The 19,784-nt window shown below is 40.8% G+C and overlaps 2 protein-coding genes across 7 annotated transcripts in view; one reads left to right on the forward strand and one right to left on the reverse strand.

The window, feature by feature from the left end:
- Positions 1-19,784, forward strand: part of LOC116238924 (haloacid dehalogenase-like hydrolase domain-containing 5) — a 64,464-nt gene that overhangs the window by 15,165 nt on the left and 29,515 nt on the right. For 2 of the 5 annotated variants that reach the window (XM_090148102.1, XM_090148101.1), the window contains exon 9: positions 8,014-8,129. In XM_090148102.1, coding sequence (XP_090004228.1) covers positions 8,014-8,129 — 116 coding nt within the window. Of the gene's footprint in view, positions 1-8,013; positions 8,130-10,117; positions 10,801-19,784 lie in introns of those variants that run through there. The other 3 variants (XM_090148103.1, XR_016470085.1, XR_016470084.1) reach the window with 3 other exon arrangements.
- RAB43 (RAB43, member RAS oncogene family) lies at positions 353-15,957 on the reverse strand. Of its 2 annotated transcripts, none has more exons than XM_090148110.1 (3): positions 15,689-15,957; positions 5,743-5,920; positions 353-4,786 (listed from the first exon to the last, which is right to left on the reverse strand). In XM_090148110.1, the coding sequence occupies exons 1-3, from the start codon at positions 15,896-15,898 to the stop codon at positions 4,533-4,535; spliced, it is 642 nt and encodes a 213-aa protein (XP_090004236.1). In that variant the 5' UTR covers positions 15,899-15,957; the 3' UTR covers positions 353-4,532. The 2 variants fall into 2 exon arrangements, with proteins under 2 accessions (XP_090004236.1, XP_090004235.1); XM_090148109.1 differs by having other exon boundaries at positions 5,743-5,926.

A 19,784-nucleotide genomic window follows, 5' to 3' on the forward strand; every position in this document is an offset into this window, starting at 1 on the left:
TGTAACTACTAGTGCAGTGTATTACTTTAACTATGAGAAGGAAACTACCTGCTTTAAACTGAGTAATCATTGACTAAACTGCCCAGATTTAATGAGATAAATTACAAAATTCTTCTTGGCTAACTAAGGCATAGGCTTTACTTTTCTCATTCTTGGGATCTTACTGTTAATTTGTTTTCCAGTGGCCTCATACAAATCAGTATGTCAAAACAAGGCAACTGTTGACACAATCTGCCTTCAGTCACACCTAAAGGTATAGAGGTAATTGGGGGACCTGCCATTATCAGTATTAGTGTGACAGAAACCCTTGTTGAAAAAAGACAGTAAAAACAAAGGAAATTTTTTTTTTAAAAAAAAAAAAGCTCTTTTGTTCTTCAGACTAAAATGAAATTATAAAAAAGGGTAGAGAGGGCTAAACTGGTGCTGGGAATCAGAATGATCTTGTTGTAGAATAGCTCTTTTTTTCCTAAAGTACATGGTGGGGACTGCATTTAAGTGCTTGCGTCTGAGATTTTTGCTGCTTTGAATAGTTCTATGACTATGTTCAGTAGAGTTGAAAGAAAACATGACCTGCCCAGCAAACACTAATGTATGCAGGAGGCTTGTTTTCAGACCAAAATCTCCGTGGGATGGGGATGGTCAACACTAAAAATACTACAACATTAAAACTGAGATAATATTTCCCAGATCTTTAAATCTCTTCCTCTAGGGAGAAAAAGAACTATCAAATCTGGGAAGAGCTCCCAGTTCCCTCAGGACTGACATGAGATGGCAAAAGGCATTCGAAGAGTAAACAGGGACACTGACTGGCTATGAGATTAAGTGATGGAGGTGTAAATCTCAGTGGAATAATAAAATAGCAGGGAAGCACTAGGGCAAAGCTTTGGTGTTATTTGAGTGTACTACTGCTCAGATGTATGCAGAATGTTAAGGTTTACAGCAGTAATGCATTTACAATACATGTGACAATCTTTTCTTCATATAAATCTGGTTTCCTCTGAAGTCAAAGAAAAAACTGAGTAACAGCCCTGGTTTTCAGAATTTTAAGAAATCTATGCTGTGTAAGGAGGGCTTCATTTGATTTGTTACTCCCTCATAAAGTCACTTGCACTTTGCACACTTCACTGAGAGTAGTAAAATCATTAGGACTTTTCTTCTGTTCTCATATATATTCTCATTAATTTTTATATATATATATATAATTTGTTTTGCAAATTTGTTTCTAGGTTTACATTTATTTGATACAATAGTTACATAACTATAAATATTTGTAAAAAATTCCATCCATTATAATGGACTGGATGGCTAACTGGAGGTAAAATTAGCTTAAATCAAAAATCAGTAGAGAGAATAACACTGCCCACGCTCCTGGGAACCACATTCTGCTGATGATTTCAGTTTAGTATTTGCTTCTGCATTCCATTCTTAATTGTTATAGGGCAGGGATCAATGTTCCCTTCTGCGTTTATGTAATATTTTGCACACTTTGGGCACTGCCAAAACCAAATGATAAATACGTGGTCAGCCAAGGAGATCTGTTAAAGGCAGTTAGTGCACCATAGTCTTGTTAATGATCAGCTGCCAGTAAACAGGGCTCTTGGCAAAAGTTTACACTGTGAACTCTAATCATGTGCTACTGAATTATTCACTTGATGTACATCAGTGCACATTTGTAACCTGAGAGCTGAAACAATTTTTTTTTACCTGTAAATCTCAGATATATTGCTACTCCCTCTCTTCATCCAGGTAGCCTTTAGAGTTAGAGGACAAAGCTGACCTGAAGCCACAGTCTCTGTCTTTTTACAAAAAACAAATCTGAACCAGTGTGGGTCGTCACTGGAAAATGCAGTGAAGAAATCACTGATTGTATCTCCTGTTTTCTGATTGAGACAAACCCAACCTGCAGGCAGAGTCACAACCTTCAACTGTAGTGTAAGAGAGAAATGGGAGCTAATACTAAGGAAAGGTCAGCTCCTTGGTGTGTGGCTACTCATTTACTAGATGGGACATAAAACTAAGGAAATGGATTTCTCCATTTACTGTAAAAATAATAATAATAATAATAATTTAAAAAATCACTGACTGCACTGGAAGATCTATGTTACTTTTGTGTCTTGATCCAGTTTTAAGTTGATCTGCTGTGTAAACTAGCGATTTTGAGTAGTAGCAATACTGTCCTTAAATGCACATGAAATTTTATCTGCATGGATTAAATAATTTGGCACCAATCCTGCAGATACTGGAGGCTGTGCTTATCTGAGTGTCCATGTGCATGCATGCAGACCTGCAGGACTGTAACCTAAAGATGTAAACTATAAGAAGTCATGATAAGTCCAATGCTTGCCAATATTCTGCAGCTTAAAGACCATCTAACCAGGAGGAAAAACAGTAATCAGGACTGAATTTTAGCTTGGACTGTCTTCATAGATTTTCCTGGGAGTGGAATGCATGATTTCTAATAACAGGCAGAGTTTGGATGATTCTAATTTTTGGTTTTTAGTTACCACTGGGAACTCACTGCCTGCTATCTTTGGATGTAGGAGAGCTGGGTATGTCCTGCAAATGCTACTGGGTGTGTCCCCAAAATGCTACTGAATACTGTGGCTTAGTCTGCCCTTCCGTATAGAACAATTATGAAAACAGTGCTAATTGAAAAATGTAAAGCCCTTTCAGTCTTACAACTATAAAACTTGAAATCTAGTCCCTTAGATTAGAAGCAAACAGGATACAAAGCCAAGCAATTCTTCAATAATCCTACATCATACTTTAAAAAACAAACAAACAAACAAACAAAAAAACACAACAAAAGCCCACAAACAGAAAGACCAAGGAATGATTTAATATTTTCTGTATGAAAATGAATAGCACTGAAATTAGGATCTAATAGCCCTTTCTTCAGTCTTCCAGACTTTCATGATGCCGGATATGCTGAATGGCTAAAAACAGGTGTAAACCTGGTAGCAAACCAATCCACCAAGATCCAAGATTTTCAGAAGGAACAAAGTAACTTCATTTCATGTGGGTGCTTTCTGTAAATGAGCTACTTTAAAGTATCTAGACTGGAAAAATCACTGGTTGCTTCTGAACACCTTTGCTTTAAGTGCAGATCTAAAGATAAGCCTGCTTCTGCTCCTTTTTCTAATCTGAGTTTATGAGGTGCTTCAGCATGTAAATCCAGGGAGGACTGCTGCCATCAGCATTTCAACTGTATCTACAACATGCAGTATAGAGCTGAATCTGAAAGACAACTATATGATTATGAAATCTATTCTACTTCATAATGTGAGTTTTGATCAACAGTAAAAGATTTTCCCGGCGAATTGTTTTAAGAAACAAACAGTAATTAGTGACAGGGAGAGAGAAGTAGAGGAGTAGAAAGGGGGGAGGCAATCCCTCATGAAGATGCTAGACTCTTAAAACAAAAAAGCTGCAATGCATGCAGTTCTCAGCTACTGTGAAGTCTTCTTTCTAATTACATGCCCAGATTATATTTAAAAAAGATGGCTAAAAATCAACCGAATCCTACTTATACCACTTAAACAATAAACTCTCTGGTAACATTATGTCAAAGGTATGATCTGAATTAACCCTGTATATGACCGTGAGGCACGTGGCAAGGGATCATGGCTACCACTCAGTTCAAGATTTCTCCAGTTCCTGTTTCCAGTGGTGCAGGTCTTGAGTTTCAAATGAAATTAATAGACCTGAGGGCAAAAAATCCATGACACTCACTTGTAAAAGGGAACTATCACTGCAAACAGTAACAAATGCAATACATTTTCCCTCTTCTCAAGACTATATTTAAAATGACTAAACTGGTCCAACCCTGCCTGACAGTAAGTCAGATATCAGTGTGATACCACTCAGGGTGATTTTGCTATCTGTTAAAATGATAACTTAAGAAAATGAAAAAAAAAAAAAAAAAAAACAACCTGAGAGAAGGCTGCCCTTCCTGGGCCCGTTCCATTACTAGCTAGCAATCCATATGCCCTTGGACAGATGACTGCTATTTGGTCCTGTATTGTGGGTATTTTGGAAATTGAAATACCTTTATCAAAGACACTCCTGTCACTTCTAGGCTTTCTGGTCACTGGCGGAGCGCTGAGGATTTGAAGAGATGCTGTCAAGCGTGCCTATTCTAAAAGTAACCTTCTTTGCCAACAATTCCATACTAAGTGCTTCAGTACTTTGGATGTGAGGCAGCCTTTTCCAACCATCCGTCTCCTACCCTGCATCACCAGTTAAAAGTTTTTTTTCCCACTGTCGTACCTGGCATGATGGTTACAGAAAAGGAAATGGCAGGGAAAAATGCTGATTAAGTTTTTTCAAAGGGCCTAACTTTTAGGACTACCTCTCAGAAGTCCCCTTATAAAAAAAAAAAAAGACACCAAAGCAACCAGGATTGTGTCTAACTAACTTCTACAAAATGGCTGGTTTCACAGGAGGAGGAGAATATGGCTACTGTGCTACTCAGCATTAGGGTAAAGCACCATCTAAATTCCAGTAAAGTCAGGGATTTCACCTAGCTCATATCAGCAACCACACCCCCAGCCTTCTACAACGTCTTTGCTGTCAAGCTTGATGCTGTCAGTATTCTTCTCACTGAACATAGGGCCCCCGTGTCTCATCATGAGCTCTGTAGCCATCTTCACAAAAGCCTCCTCCACATTGCTGGAGTCTTTTGCAGAGGTCTCTATGGCACAGATGATATTATCATAGTGTTCAGCCAGACTCTGAGCTTCTTCCAGCTGAACCTCTCGAAGGTCACTTAGGTCAGACTTGTTTCCTGGAAATAAGAAAGAGAAATTTATGATGACTGTTTATGCCAGAGCTAGTGTTTGGCAGAAGGTTGTCATGTCACTTAGAGCAGCTGTAGAATTTCCATTCTTGGAGATTTTCAAAATTTAACTGAAAAGGCCCTGATCAACCTAACATCAACCTTGCTTTCAGCAAAAGGTTGGACTAAGTCGTCTCCATAAGACCCTTCCAACTTGTATTTCTGTATGACTCATATGTAGAACAGAAAAAAGTCAATAACCAAAGTGACAGGATTGAAGAGCAATGGCTGGAGAAAGAAAAGTGGGTTAGAAATCAGAGCTAACATCATTTTGTGAGAAAAAAAAGAAAAGAAAGACCCAGTGAAAACAACAGCAGTCTTCTGGTTCCTAAGTATGTCTGGGATAATGAAGCACTAACAGATTCACAAGCCCCAAGAATGGTGTCTGAGTCAGAAACACTGGAGCTGGGAGGCAGTATTTCAAATAGAGAACTGATGGATTCTAATTGCACTGAAGTTCTTCCAAAATCCTCAGTCTGCTGAAGGATGTGGGTGCACTGGTCCATCAAAATATGTCTGCTTGATATGATGGAACTTCTTGCCCTAGAAACTTTACAGTTGTAATCATCAGAATAGCTATATAGCAGCTCTGCTTCAGAACCTGGGTATCTTGGGTATTTACTTCACCACTAAGTGAGACGCGAGGGCTTAAAAGCTGGCTTCTGATACAAAGCTGCCTAATGCTTAAAAGAACTTAATCAAAGCAGACAGGCTTCTTAAGCATATTTGCCTGATGAATCAGCACTTTCTGATTTAAAAAAAAAAAAAAAAATCCAATCAGCTCTATTACATACATTTTGATTTCAAGCAAAACCAAAACTTTTAACCATCAATAGGTTCTGTTACATTGCCCAGCATCCTGTAGTACTGAGTATTAATATTTTCAGTCCGTGATTTTAACTCACCGATCAGTAACTGCACTATGTTGGAACCAGCATACTTTCTCACATCCTCGATCCAGCGAGGAATGGACAGGAAGGAGCCTCTCTTGCTGATATCATAGGCTAGGATTGCTCCGTTGGCGCTGCGGTAATAACTCTGTGTGATAGTTCGGAATCTCTCCTGGCCAGCTGTGTCCCAGATCTGCAACTAAATAAAACAAAGCATGCAATGACACACTGGCTAGTAAAGGTTTTAAAATACATTAAGTTTTCTTGAGTCAAAAGATAGGACTTGATTCAATAGCCTTGTCATAAATCTCTTTTATACGTAACACATTGTGGCATTACACTTTTCATCTGATTATGATTTAAGGATAACAGTGTATACTGGAGAACTTTTTCTTGGCTGCCTGAACTTGATATTTACATTGAGATGCTTTGGGTTCCAGCCGGTGAGCTCTGATGCAGTCTGCTGTAGCAGACCATGAAATTATCACTTTGGTGTGTTTAGACCTACGCCTCTGTCACTTTCAGATACAAAGAGCTTCCAGACACTTTGCTTTTACATGGTAGAACAAACTTCGTATGGGGAAGAAGAAACGCTCAGCTGATGTACTTTTGCCTAAATCCAGTAATGTAAAAACTATAGGTTTAGTGTCAAGTTTTGAGTTCCCTGTACTAGATGTTCCAGAGGAAGAAGCCAAATAACTGAGAGTGCACAAATACAATATCTTGCTCGTAGGGAAAGTTTATTTTTAAATCCTCTTGTTTTACAGGTTGTCTAATGTTCTGGAATGTGACAGCTTATGTCATAGGAGCTTTTAATCCAAAGTAACTGTGGATTCTCATTCTCGATATAAATCTCTAATTCTTTATGAATCCTTCACAATTCTTGGGTGCAAGCAATAGTAATAATTGCTTGCATCCAAGCAAGCAAAGATTTTTCTTTTAATAATTTTAAATTTCACTTCCCCTCCTCCTCATTCCCAAACGATGATAAATGAGACACCATTGCTTTTTTATGTGCACGTGTGTATGTGTTTGTACAATTCATTACATTCTACATCTTCTCTTAATTGGATTGGACATAAGTAAATACTCGAGTCTTTTTCCTTATTGTGGACCTTTTGTTAATTTGTTCCCCTCTTTGAACCTCTTTCTTTTAAAAAGCTGGTAGTAACTTCAGTGATGTTTTACACCAAGCAGTACAGAACCATGTTCAATGTATTTATTTTACACATCAGTATTTTGTTTCTATCACCTGACTCTGCTGCATGAAAGGATAGGACTGACTTCAAGAGGCGCCTGGATGAGGAGCTACAAGATATGGTTTAGTAGCTTATGGTAGCAGTGGTAATAGGAGGACAGTTGGGAATAGATGATCTTGTAGGTCCTTTCCAACCTTGTGATTCTATGATTCTGTGTTCAAGCAGAAACTTTCATTTTGAAAAAGGCTGTATTGATCAGATAATGTTCCTATGCTAAGTAAGCATTTAGATCTCAAACAATGTATGCACAGCTTAAAAGGAATCAATTCAGTGAAAAAGTACTTCTCGGTTTTGGTAAGTTTTCTCAGAGAAGGGAAAGGGACTGTAATGGACTCAGGAAGCCACAAAACCATGCTTATTATTGGAACTGTTAATGATCTAGAGAAGTAAACAGACAACTATTAGACAAGGAAGTTAATGACAAGCTTTTTATGTTCTCTGTACTCAAGTCTCCCACTAGACCTCTTTGTTCTTTATATAGTTTAAGTTTCAGCACTTAAGGTCACGTGCAAAATAAGGCTAATGATGATCACCCAACTCCTGGGAGGAGACTGAGAGATATTACACATATAGAAGACTTCAATATTTTTTTAAATAAAAGCTTTTCATGTGGTATAAAATGACTTACCTGCAGAGAGATTAAGCAAGCTGGTCTTGGGCCTTATGCCATATACTGAATTTTGAAAACATCTCTACATGTACCTTCCATAGAATCACAGAATCATGGAAGTTGGGACAAATTTGAGGAGCTGACAAAGACAACCACTTGCTCAAAGTGAGATCAAAACTTAATTCTCCGAGGAGGATTTGCTCCATCATTTTCTGAGTGACCAAAATGAATCTGATCAGCCTGTAGTTGTCAGCATTTCTTGCTCTTTCTGAACTCGAGTATGACCTGGTGTCTCTGATCCTCCCAGATTTCCACAGTCGTTCAACAGCAATACAGCAACATCACAGTGACATCAGGAAGCTCTTACAGCATTCCCAGACATTTTTTACTCAAGTGTTTATGTCTGTGTCTTCACAGGACTAAATGTATGAAGTTGCTGAAGCCCTGCATCTCTGCTGGGAATAGCACAGACCACAGGCTTGATCTTCAGAGGAGCTCAAACAGCAATCTTCCTCCCAGCCCATGTGCTCCAGGCAGGTTCTCATAGAATTTTGATATTTTTGCTTCTCAAATTGTCATTTCTCTTTTATGTAAAGACAGAATCGTTCAGCTTTTTGTGAGATCTTATTTATTGTGTTTTTTTTCCAATGCTGAAACTACAGTATGTGTTAGCTCTATCTGTGTGACATAACCCATAAGCATACATACTACCTGACAGACCTTTCTGTCTTGCAGAAGGAGCTAGGTGAGTGATCACTCTGTTTCAAACAAAGTCAGTCACAGAAGGACATGATTTGCTTAAGCTAAACTAAGGCTACACAGTCATCAAAGACTTGCCCTCCCAGCTGCATAACTTTGCCCTCTCTGTGCTGAAACTAGCAGCTGTTAATCTGATTCACTTTATGGCTTTACTCACATATGTAACTGAAAAATAAGGATTTTTCTTTTGTTTGAAGAGTTAACACTTTGCAGTGAAAATCCCTGGATTTTCAAGACCAGACCATTTTAGACCCTGAACAACCTGGTATGTTCTCAAAGCTGACTACTTTGAGAGGGAGGCTGGATGAAAGACATGAAGTTCTTTCAACCTGAAATACTCTTGATTCTATGATTTTAGATTTAAAAACACATATATAGTTGCATGAAAATAAATGATGGCAGGCAATCATGTTTAATAAAGCCAATTCAAAGAGACTTGCTTTGCACTTAGAAGAGTAGATCAACCCTAATACACAAGGTTGTACAGTCAACTCTTGTTATCTTGTTATGCACAAGACTCTTGTGGTTCTGCTAAGAGAACTCTAGGCAGAAATATAGGAAAACATTCAATGTATTTGTATGCACCCATGTTCCTTTTGTAGGCACTTCAGATTTTCTGCGGATGTTTCAGATTTGTAGTATTTGTACTGTTTATTTGATCTATCAGTGTGCACAAGTCTGATATATCTAAACCAAACCTGCATGGTGTTATGGAACTGTACATAAACAGCCATTTTTATGGGACTCGTGGAGTTACTTTACCAACCTGGTTATCTGAGGTGTGCTGCCTTAACTAAGATGCATACACATTCAGAGGATGTGAGGAAGGAAGACGGACAAGCCATATGGAGTTATGAACTCCAGCAAATCACACATGCCTTTAAGTCAAAAGGTAGTAAAATATATGATGGCTTTCTGGAAAATCATTCTTGATTGTCTGATTAGGCTCAAAGAAAGCAGAGTTTCAACCACAGAAACTGACCACGTTGAAAATGGTGACTAATAGACTGACCAAAGAGCACAGTAAATTAGTATTATCAAATGGTTTAATTTGGACTTGTCTTGCATTGATAAACATACTGTTTATCAAAGGTTAATGCTTAACAACTGGCCTCAGGACTCTTTAAATAAATTCCCCTTCCCTTATTTCCTACATAATTTATAAGTACTTTTCCAATTTTTCTAAAATATTGCAGGAGTCCAGGTTTACCTTTGTTTGTGAAGCAGCATTAATAATAACTAGGTATATCCTGCAGTCAATAACTTCTATTACAAAACTAGAAACGCCATTTTATGCTATGAATTCTTCAAAATATAGCAACTTCCTTAAAGTTTCCCAGCACTAAAAGGGTGGATGCAAAGACTCCACTAAATCATTCTAAACCAATAGACTGTGTCTAACAAATCACAACACTACTCCTAAAAAGTCTTACTGAAACAATCTTGCAACTTTGACAAAAGTGCAAAAAACAAGCTCTGTATAGCAATATATTTAAAGTACCATTCATACATGCAATAGGTACGATGAGCTGATCCATTTGATTATTTTTACTACAAAGTTTTCAGAGAATGAAGAATTACTGTTTGCTAAGCATTCTGCATTCCTGTTTGCTCTGGTGTTATGAGTGTCAAAGTAGTTGAGATGAGAGCTATACTTTCCTTTGAATATCACATTACTGCTTCCATGTAATAACCAATTGATTTGTTTTTGTTTAGCAATGTCAGTAAATACAACTCTTTCTTCCTTCTTCCTCAACTACAGGTTACTTTTTGATACAGCATATTACACAAGCTATCACAAGTTGTCAAGTGTAGGTACACTGTCCATAGTCTTCCAACCCTACCAAGGAATCAAAAGGCAAAAGCTTCCCCTTTTTGAAGAAAGCCTAGGGCTTTGCATGCTTCCTAGCACGCTGACACAACTCAGATCAAAACAGAACATTAAAACATGTTTCAGGATCCCAGAGGAGTCAGCTTCTTGACTAGGGCTGGCTGCAGCAAATTCCTATCCTTTTTTGTCTTTTTCCTCAAATATTATGCATTTCCTATTTTATTCTTTCTACTGTATATGATGCCATTACACAATAAATTTGTGATTTGTTTGGAGCTGACTCTCCCATCAGTCAGGAGTCAAGACAGCTAACAAGCCGTAATTTTGTATTACTTGCAGTTTGGCCAGATAATAACACATTACATTTTGAACAGAATATACATATGTTGCTCTGAAAGCAGTGCTTCCTATTTATTTCCACAGAAGCTACAACACATACAAAGAGCACAATACTACCATTTGATAGTGTCAATTCTGACACAGAATGCTCTTTCTCAATACAGGCACCATCATTAGCTGTGCATTTTCATTAGTGATGAACAAGAGCCTGCACGCTACGCTCATAAAAATAATGCACAAGTGGAGGTGACCCACAGTCACAGTGGCCACTGCTAAAAATGTACCACCCACCACACCACTGTGCTCACACCCACTGTTTGTCTCCATAAATGTTCAGCAAGTGTCAATGAATGTACAGTTTTTTCTGCATGGAGGAATTCAGTTCCACTCCTTTGATTCATACACACCTTCCATGTCAGACACCATTCTGTCAGGTTGCCCCTCTGTTGCCATCATGTGGCAACATAAGTTAATGGAATATTGGTGGGGAAGGTTCAGCCTCTACTGCCATACCGCCACCGACGTTGTGGGCCAACATAATAAAATAGGAGGCATTACTTTCAGAGTAGCCCTCCTATTTACAGCCATAAAGTCTGAATAAAAGTCCAGAACCTTAATAACATATGGACTGAAAAAGCCTGCAAGTTAAAAAGTGTGGTGGTACATAAAGAAGTATTTGTTTTAAAATGAATGTGTTTGTTTTCAACATTCTCTCCTGCTGCTTTTCAGAAGACACAGTGAAGAGAAAAAAATCATAATGGAAAAAAATATTTGCCATATGCATAATACTTTAAAATGGCAGCATGAAATAAATATTAAAGATACTCTATTAATTCATCAGTCCAAAAGAGGAGGCTCATGAAAAGAAATGGAATTTTGTTATTCCTAACCACAAGTCACAGGCTTGGACTTACGAATATCCTTGATTTTTATTATGCAAAATCCCAGTTCCAGTTTTATATTTTCTTACAGTGACATAACTGTTACAAAATTTTGTTTGTTTGCCACATTCTTTCTGTCAAAGAACAAAGAATTATTTTATCAATAGGATTTTAATTACTATCCATTACATCAACAACCATGACTTTTGGGAACTACGGTCTCTGTTATCTAGGGTTTAGTTTGCTAAGGAGAGAGCATGTAATAAACCACAACTGCAGTTTATAAGACAGCACATACTAAAGCATTTTTGTTCATGCAGATAGCTTTACAAAATCAATCGTAGAATGGCTTAGGTTGGAGGGGACCTTAAAGATGATGTATTCTAAGCCCCCTGCCATGGGTAGGGCTGCCAGCCACTACATGAGGCTGCCCAGGATCCCATCCAACTTGGCCTTGAATGCCTCCAGCAATAGGGCATCCACAGCTACTCTGGGCAACCTGTTCCAGCACCTCACTACTCTCTGAGCAAAAAATGTCTTCCCCATGTCTAACCTAAATCTTCCCTTTTAGTTTCAAGCCATTCCCCCTTGTCCTGTCATTATCAGACTTTGTAAGAAGTTGGTCCCGCTCCTACTTGTAAGCTCCCTTCAAGTACCGGAAGGCCACACTGAGGTCTCCCCAGAATCTTCTCCAGTCTAAACAAGCTCAGCTCCATCAACCTTTCATCATAGGAGAGAGAGGTGCTCCAGCCCATTGATCATCTTTAGTGCTCTCCTCCAGACACCCCTCCAGCAGTTCCACATCCCTCCTGTACAGGGAGTCCCAGGCTTGGACACAGTATGGAGCCTCATGAGGGCAGAGTAGAGGGGGATGATCACCTCTCTCTCCCTGCTGTCACCCCTCTGTGGATGCGGCCCAGGATACTGTTGGCCTTCTAAACAGTGAGAGCACACAGCTGGCTCACATCCAGCTTTTTGTCCATCAGGACCACCCCAGGTCTTCTTTGTAGGGCTCTTCTCAAGGAGTTCTTTTCCCATTCTGTTTACATATCTGGGATTGCCTCAACCCAAGTGCAACACCTTGCAGTTGGAAATCAAGATGGTCATCACATGCAGTTTGGATTTCGACATTCCATTAGAACCCAACCTACTAAATATTCCACATCCCCACATGGCTCTGTGTGACATGGTCTGCTTTTTAGCCCATGGCTCACAGAAGCCTGTCCCAAGACAGCTGGCTCATTTAATCCTACTGGACAGTATCTCAAACTGCAAATAGAAATCTTAAAGAAAGTACAAGAAGAGAAACAGACTTGATGGCACAGAGAATCTACTTGTTCTTCCTCTCTGGAAGAGGTAAATCCCTGCAAATCTGCAATAGCACATATTGGGAATTCTTACACTACCAGTTCTTTATATTTTGTTACTACAGAGAAAGTTTCAGTTACCAGGACCATCTGTGAATAGCTTCTTTTTCAGGCAGTAGCCTCTCTTTATATATGACGCTTAGACAGCTTCAGTAGCTGCTGAAGCACTGCTGTATGAGATGTCATTTGAGACATTTGAAAGAATACAGCTTTAAGATGAAAGTGTTATTTGAGTTAAGCTAAAAAAACAACACCATTATCTGCAGATCCTTCAACTTTACTCATCCAACATGTTTCTTTTCCCCTCTTCAACAAAAATGCATCTAAAGGAAATCAGACTTAAAATCCTTAGGCTCCAGCTATTTCAGGCACATATAACTGTAGTGAAAACATTCAAGGTTTGACACAGAAAGGAACACTAACACAATTAACTTGAAAATGTTTGTTTGAATCTCAAAATAAGTGTCTGATTCACACTCACTCAGCTGTGTTGAAATACTATCCTTAGCCCAACTAAAAATGAGGCGTAGGCCACTCGGGATGTGGAGGAGGCAGTGTCCAAATGCTCCTTGGGACTTTTTTGGACACACTGTTGCTCTGAAAGAACTTCTAAAGATGATCCAGTTAAAAAAAATGATTTTTCTCATTCATGCACCATTTGCTAAACACAAAACAAGCCTTCTCATTCCTTAGAAAGATTCTGCCTTGAGTAGCATAAATCCACAATGAAGTTGGAGCTGCACAGGGACATTGCCTGGCACACATCTGTAACGCTCTTAACAATCAAACTTTATTTTAAACACATTTTGAATGCCTCTTGATTTGAGGAAGCCCAATTAACAACTTCTGTAAAACACTTTTAAGCAAGTGTGTCTCACACGACTGGCACAGTGAGAAGCTGCTCTTGCAGAGAACATGCACAGGCTTGTTTACTAACACAGTAGGATGTGACCTGTTTGGACAGCTGAAGTACTCTTCCTAGAATCAGCATAACCTACACCACTATCACACCTGTACAACGGGTCAGACACACACACCTGATACTGTGAATTTAACTACTTGAGAAGGAAGCTCACAACAGTGTAAAAGAATGCCTCCTTATTTTCTATTTCCTATGAAATGCAGAGCAAACCTTTCTAGATTAGACGGACTACTCTGAAATCTCAATCCAACTGGAAAAGCCTGACTGAAATTTAACCTTTGCTTACAATTCACACCTTAACAGAGCAAACAAAAAAACCAAAACTCCAAGCTCCCTGGCTCAGCAGCTAACAAAAACACAAATCAGCAGCAGTGTTGGATTAATCTGCCTAAATTTGTGCTCAGAATAACATTCTTCAGCCTGTGCACCCCTGAATTTTTCTAAGCAGAAGTACAGGGCAATCTTAAGCAAAAGGAAGTCTCAAGAGGCCTACATTTTTTTACTTGTCTTCTGTGAAGTATTGAGAAATAATCCAGAGGTTTTGCTACAGACTGGCAACTAACACAGGGATACTCGAGCCTAAGTACTGCCAACATGGAAAAGCACACCTAGGGAGTTAGCTTTATTTCCAGGGCTAGTCCTCTCCTAGTCCTGGAGTCCCTAGCTGAGACCCCTGGCACCAGGAAGAGACACATGTGTCGATCTGTGTGGCATCTAAAGTCAGCCTGGTTTCAGTGTGAGAGGAGAAACTATTAGCTGCTCACTTCCTGGAAAGCACAGAAGAGCACAAGCTGAACATCTGCGTTTCCTGTTCAGCTGCTAACCTCATATATCATAGGAAAAGGTGGAACACCACAAAGAAAATAGATATCTTTGCTAGGTCTTGAACTTCTAATCTTTTTGTAAGAGGTGAGCCTTCATTTCTTCCATTTCCTACAACTTTGTCTGCTTAATGTTCTGCTCACCAAAGTTAATTTGTAAGAAAAATACAGTAGAGAACTTTCATCCCTACTTTGTTAAACACAGACCAAAATTCAGCTGCAATTATCATATTTCTTTACCATGTTTCATCTCAAAAGCTTTACAGTTTTACGGTCATTTTCTGGGCAATGACTGAAGTAGTTCTTTTTAGTCCCACTGGGAGTAAGCAGAGATAGCTGTGTGACCTCATTATGGAGGGGAATGGTGCAGGATTTTGTACCGCAGCCCCCCACAAGTTGCTGTGTGCTTCAGCCTTTCTTTCCTACTGCCTGACGGCGCTCCTGCAACCAGCGGTCACGTCTGTTGTATGGGGTTTGTGCCACGGAGTGAGGATAACTTCACTGGGTAAAAATGGGGTCTAACCCAAACAATCAGCTAATTTTCTATAGCACTAGTGGAGCAGAAGTCAAATTTGGGGTTGGTTTTTTTTTTGGATTTGAGAATTAAAGAAGCTGCACTTTCTAGCACACTCCATAAACAGTGCCTTAAGACAACTTTTAAATATATCTAATTTAAAAAGCGTTGCCCGCCTCCTCGGAGGCTGCCAGTTCCAAATCCCGTTCTGCAAATAGAACACTGCAGCCGAGGTTCGTTCTGGTTTGTAAACAAACCACCGCCGGCCGCCCGGCTGGAAAGAGCGGCACCAGTTAAAGTGCAACCCAGCACAGCGCGTCCCGAGGAGCGGGTTTGCAGCTGGGCTTCTCCCAGCCGGGAGCCAAGCGGTTACACAGCTGGTCCTACTGCAGCTAGAGAAGTTAATACACAGGCTGGGTTCAGCCTCGTCCCAAGGCCGTTTGGGAAGGAGGCACCGGAGCTGCGCAGCCCTTCCTCCGAGCACGGCAGCACCGCAGGGATGGATAAGTAAGCAGAGGGCTGGAGGAGCCGGCAGCGGGCCGGGCAGCCGAGGGCTGTGCCGTGCCGTGCCGTGCCGGCCGCAGCTCCCCCCGCAGTTCCCCCGCCGGGCCGGCACCGTAGCACGGGGTAGCGGCCGTCCCTCGGCCCCGCCGCTCACCTTCACCCGCTTGCCCTGGATCTCCAGGCTCTTCATGGTGAAGTCCACGCCGATGGTGCTGCCCTGGCGCTCCGCGAAGGCCCCTGTTTTGAAGCGCTGTACGAGGCAGGTCTTGCCCACGCTGGCGTCCCCGATGAGCACCAGCTTGAAGAGGAAGTCGTAGCTTTCCTCGGGGTCGGGGCCGGACCCCGGCGTCGCCGGGCCGGGCATGGCGCCGCCGCCCTCGGCCTTCCGCCCGCCGCCGCCGAGGGGAGCCGGGCTCTGCGCAGCGCCCGCCGCCCCCCGCCGCGCCGCGCCGCCCGGCCCCGGCCTGGGCCCGCCCCGCGCCCGCCTCCCTCCGCTCGCCGCCTCCGGCCACGTCCGGCCGGGCCGCCGGCGGGGCGGCGTCGCTCCCGGCTCCGCCGCAGCCCCGTTTCTCCCGACGGCCTGCGGCCGCCCCCGAGCCCCTGCCGGGTGGGACGGGGCCCACCGCCGCGAGGCACGACAACGTCAGCTGTCACGGGTAGCTGTGGGCTGCCGGTCGCCGCCGCTGGTGAAGCTACGTGTGCAAGTGTGTGTCCCCAGTTGTTTGGAGTGACGTTTTCCTGATACATCATTTCTGGCCCGTTTTACAGTTACATATGCGCTGAAATAAGCAGGTGCAGTTGCGCCATTCAGTTACCCGGGAAGTGCAGCCGATTTACTTCATCTCGCTTTTCATTTTTCGCTCTGAGCTGGGGTGCGGTTTGTTTGCAGAGTCCCAGCCCGAGGCTCGGGGCGATGGTTTTTCCCTGCACGGCGCTGTGCCACTCAGACATCTTTCCGTCTGTTGACATCACGCTGCATGTCTGACATGTGCACACGTGTCCGTGTGGTTGCCTATCGCCTCATAAACTGGCTGTGCACTAAGAGAAATTGTCTCAGCAATCTGGTGTTGTATTTTAACTGCTACCTAGCTTATCTGCAAAACAAGCTGCTGTTCAATAGATACTCCCTTTTAGATTATGTGATGAGTCAAGATGCTAATAAAAATCAGCTTTACCAATGCTTTGACACAGCACTTCTTGCTACTCTGTTCTTTGTTTAAAAAAAAGCCAAATTCTCTTCTTAGTTTGAATGGCCAGAATTGTGAAATGGAGTCTATTAATGGTAGCATTGCTGAGTGAGAGGGGCGCTTTTCTTAGATAGCTCTGCAGGACAGCTAGCCACAACTAGTTTTGTGACTGAGCTAACATAGGCCAGCTTGGATTACTCTGAGTCAATGGATTTTTGCATAGTTTCATGGTTATTCCTTTTCAAGTTCCCATATGTATTTTTGGCAATCCATTGTATCCTTCTAGTGTGAGCAGATATATGAGTACTTGGTGGGGCTTTGTTCCAGGTAGTCTGCAACTATGAATTCCACAGACCACTGAATTCTAGTCTGTTGATCAGCCAGGACAAAGTGTTAGAAGAAAGAAGACAGTGTCTTCTTCAGTGTCTGAGCAAAGCACTTCAAAGTATTTTGATTTAGGAAGATATATTCATGGAGATGTTAATTGTTAATATTTAGAATTAATTGTACAATCTCATTTTTGTGCAAATAATGATACTATTTCCACTAATTACATGACCAAGTATTCCTCTGTCTTTGCTATAGATCATACATATTACATCAGCAGTTGTTGCTTGTCTTAATTAGCTTTCAGAATCAGTTAAAACAAAAAATTCCCCAAACACAGTATTCTGACTTATGTTTTCTGTTGCTATGCTTGTGTAGAAGATTTTTTGTTACTTCTCAAATTGTGAAAACTGCTAATAGTGGTTTGAGTGTTGAAAGGCTTGTCTTTGATCCCCAGGCTCCACTGAGGATTAGCACCTATTGCATGGAAAGCTTAGGAGAAGCAAGGGTTTGAGTCAATTTCAATTTGTATCTGCTTCTATACTTGAGAGTCATTCATCAGACAAGAGCGGAGTGATAGAAAAAAGCCCCAGAACATGGTAGAAGGACCCCCTAGACTGGCCTTCATCACAATCCTTTTCCCTCAGCTAACTCAGTTTAACAAGTAGTCTAATTTCTGATGTCTAATAAAGAGGTTGACTTGCAAAGCCTTTGTTACAGGTGCAAGATTGCTTGCACATTTCCACATTTGATAATGGAATTTGTTGGTGTAACTGTATTGTATTTCAGAGCAACTGCTTGAGATTTGAAGTTACAAAGCAAATTAAGTTCTGACCTTCTAAATAAGTATATACAGTGACTTTATATAAAATACTGTGGAAGAAAATTAACAGAGGAATCCTAAAATATACTACACAGTCTTCTGAGGCACTGCTGCTGGTATTACAGACTATGCTCTATTACAGAAATGAATTGTTTGGAATTTTAGTTAAAATAATTTTGTAGGATTATATTATTTAGTAATTCAGTCTAAACTGAAAGATAGGGTGATGTAAGTAAATTTGTTTAGCATTTCTGATGTTTGCTAGTTTAAAATACTATTAGAATTACCTTTTTGAGAAGGAAAAAAGTAATTAGGAAAGTTTTTTGAGTGTTTGATATTTACAGGAGAGAGGAGATTTTGTATGTGGATAGGATGGAGACCTTTTAATTCATTTGCAGAGGGCCAAGACAAATAGTTATCTTGAGGTCTATCATCAGTACAGCAGGAGAATCAGTTGACATCACAACCTCTGTTTTTCCAAATCTGTATGTTTGCACTGCTTGGGAAATAATAAGGGAACTGCATGTAGGTGATGTTATTTAATATAATGGTAATAATCACAATTAATTGGGAAGCCCCAAAGTTTTAGAATGATTTTGTCCTGGAGAGTCTTAAGTGCTTTGTTCCTCGAAACCACCATGGTTCCAGCATTAGGAGGCACTAGGAAGACTCCTGGAGTCCTGAAGAGTGATGGATCGTGTAGTGCTTGTGCCCAATTCTAAAGAATTGTTTTTGCTTGGCATTCTCTTATCATTGTGGCAATGAAGCTGTCAAGTGGTAAGGAAGTTGCGGACTTAGTAAACAGGGAAGAATTTGGTGGCTGAAACTCCTCCAGCCAAGAATTTTTGCATTCTTCTTCTATGTTTGCAGAGCCTTATCTTGCTCTGAGAAAATGTTCAGAATGTTCAGTGTCTCCTTCGTCATCACATGCGATGTAACTTCTGTTATACAGCTGCTGGGCAGAGCGTACCTCTTTGTCCTATGTGACGTGTTTGTTACCAAAGCAAGTGCTGAGTTTATCGGCCAAGCTTCAGAACAAGCTGGTAAAAAAATAAAAAAGCCTTCATGTGGTTTTTTAAGTTGCTGTCTTGAGTATTAGAGCCATAAGCTTTCACATGACTGTGATACTGCATCCACATGACTGCGGATACTGGATTGTCATTTAAAATTCCAAATTCATGTACATAGCTTAATCATCTGTGTGAATGCAGTGCAGATTCTCCTCTGTTATGTTTCTGAAGGCTTTTATCTGTCTTAGTCACCCATCCATTTTCCTTGTCTGTTTTCAAGAGTGTAAAAGAGGACGTTCTGCTTCAGAAACTTTTCCTGTTATCAGAACAGATTTCTTAAAACACAGCTGTTATTCACAGATTTATACATTGAAGAGTTGCTGATGAAACTGAAAATCTTGCTACCTCTCAGTCAGACTTGGCAAGTCACCACAGACCAGACTCTAATTCCTGGCATCTTTGTGTGGTTCCTTGAGTTGATTGTTGACCTCTACCATCATCACTGCAGACTGGAGGTGCCACTTCAGGATGTAGGGCAAGGGGAATACTGAAATCCCTTTGAACAGTGTGTGCTCCCATTAGTATTCCTGTTTGTTGTTTTTTTTTTCCAACTCCAACCCAAATCCTGTGGAGCAGCAGTGTGCACATGTATACACACTACCAGTTGGTCCATGTGTGCACATTCCCAAAATGTTGCTTGATGTGCTCAGTAGAGAAACAGCTGGAAATCTGCGTGGTTCATTGACTTTGATTCTTCCAGGCGAGATTAATGTAGTGCATGTAAATTCAACAGACATCCTAACAGCAGCATTCTTGCAGTATCCGTATGTCTGTCTGAGACATGTCAGAAGAGCTGGAGTTCTTGATGATAACGTTTGTCTTCCCTGGTACAGGTTGCTGGGC

The sequence above is a fragment of the Phasianus colchicus genome, chromosome 11 (assembly GCF_987193195.1).
Source record: "Phasianus colchicus chromosome 11, bPhaCol1.hap1.1, whole genome shotgun sequence".
Lineage (NCBI taxonomy): Eukaryota > Metazoa > Chordata > Aves > Galliformes > Phasianidae > Phasianus > Phasianus colchicus.

Coding starts and splice junctions, on each gene's coding strand:
- RAB43 (XM_090148109.1), bottom strand. CDS start 15,898: ATGCCCGGCCCGGCGACGCCGGGGTCCGGCCCCGACCCCGAGGAAAGC. Junction 5,927..15,688: donor TCCAGGGCAAGCGGGTGAAG/GTGAGCGGCGGG, acceptor TGTTTTATTTAG/TTGCAGATCTGGGACACAGC. Junction 4,787..5,742: donor CATAGTGCAGTTACTGATCG/GTGAGTTAAAAT, acceptor TCTTATTTCCAG/GAAACAAGTCTGACCTAAGT.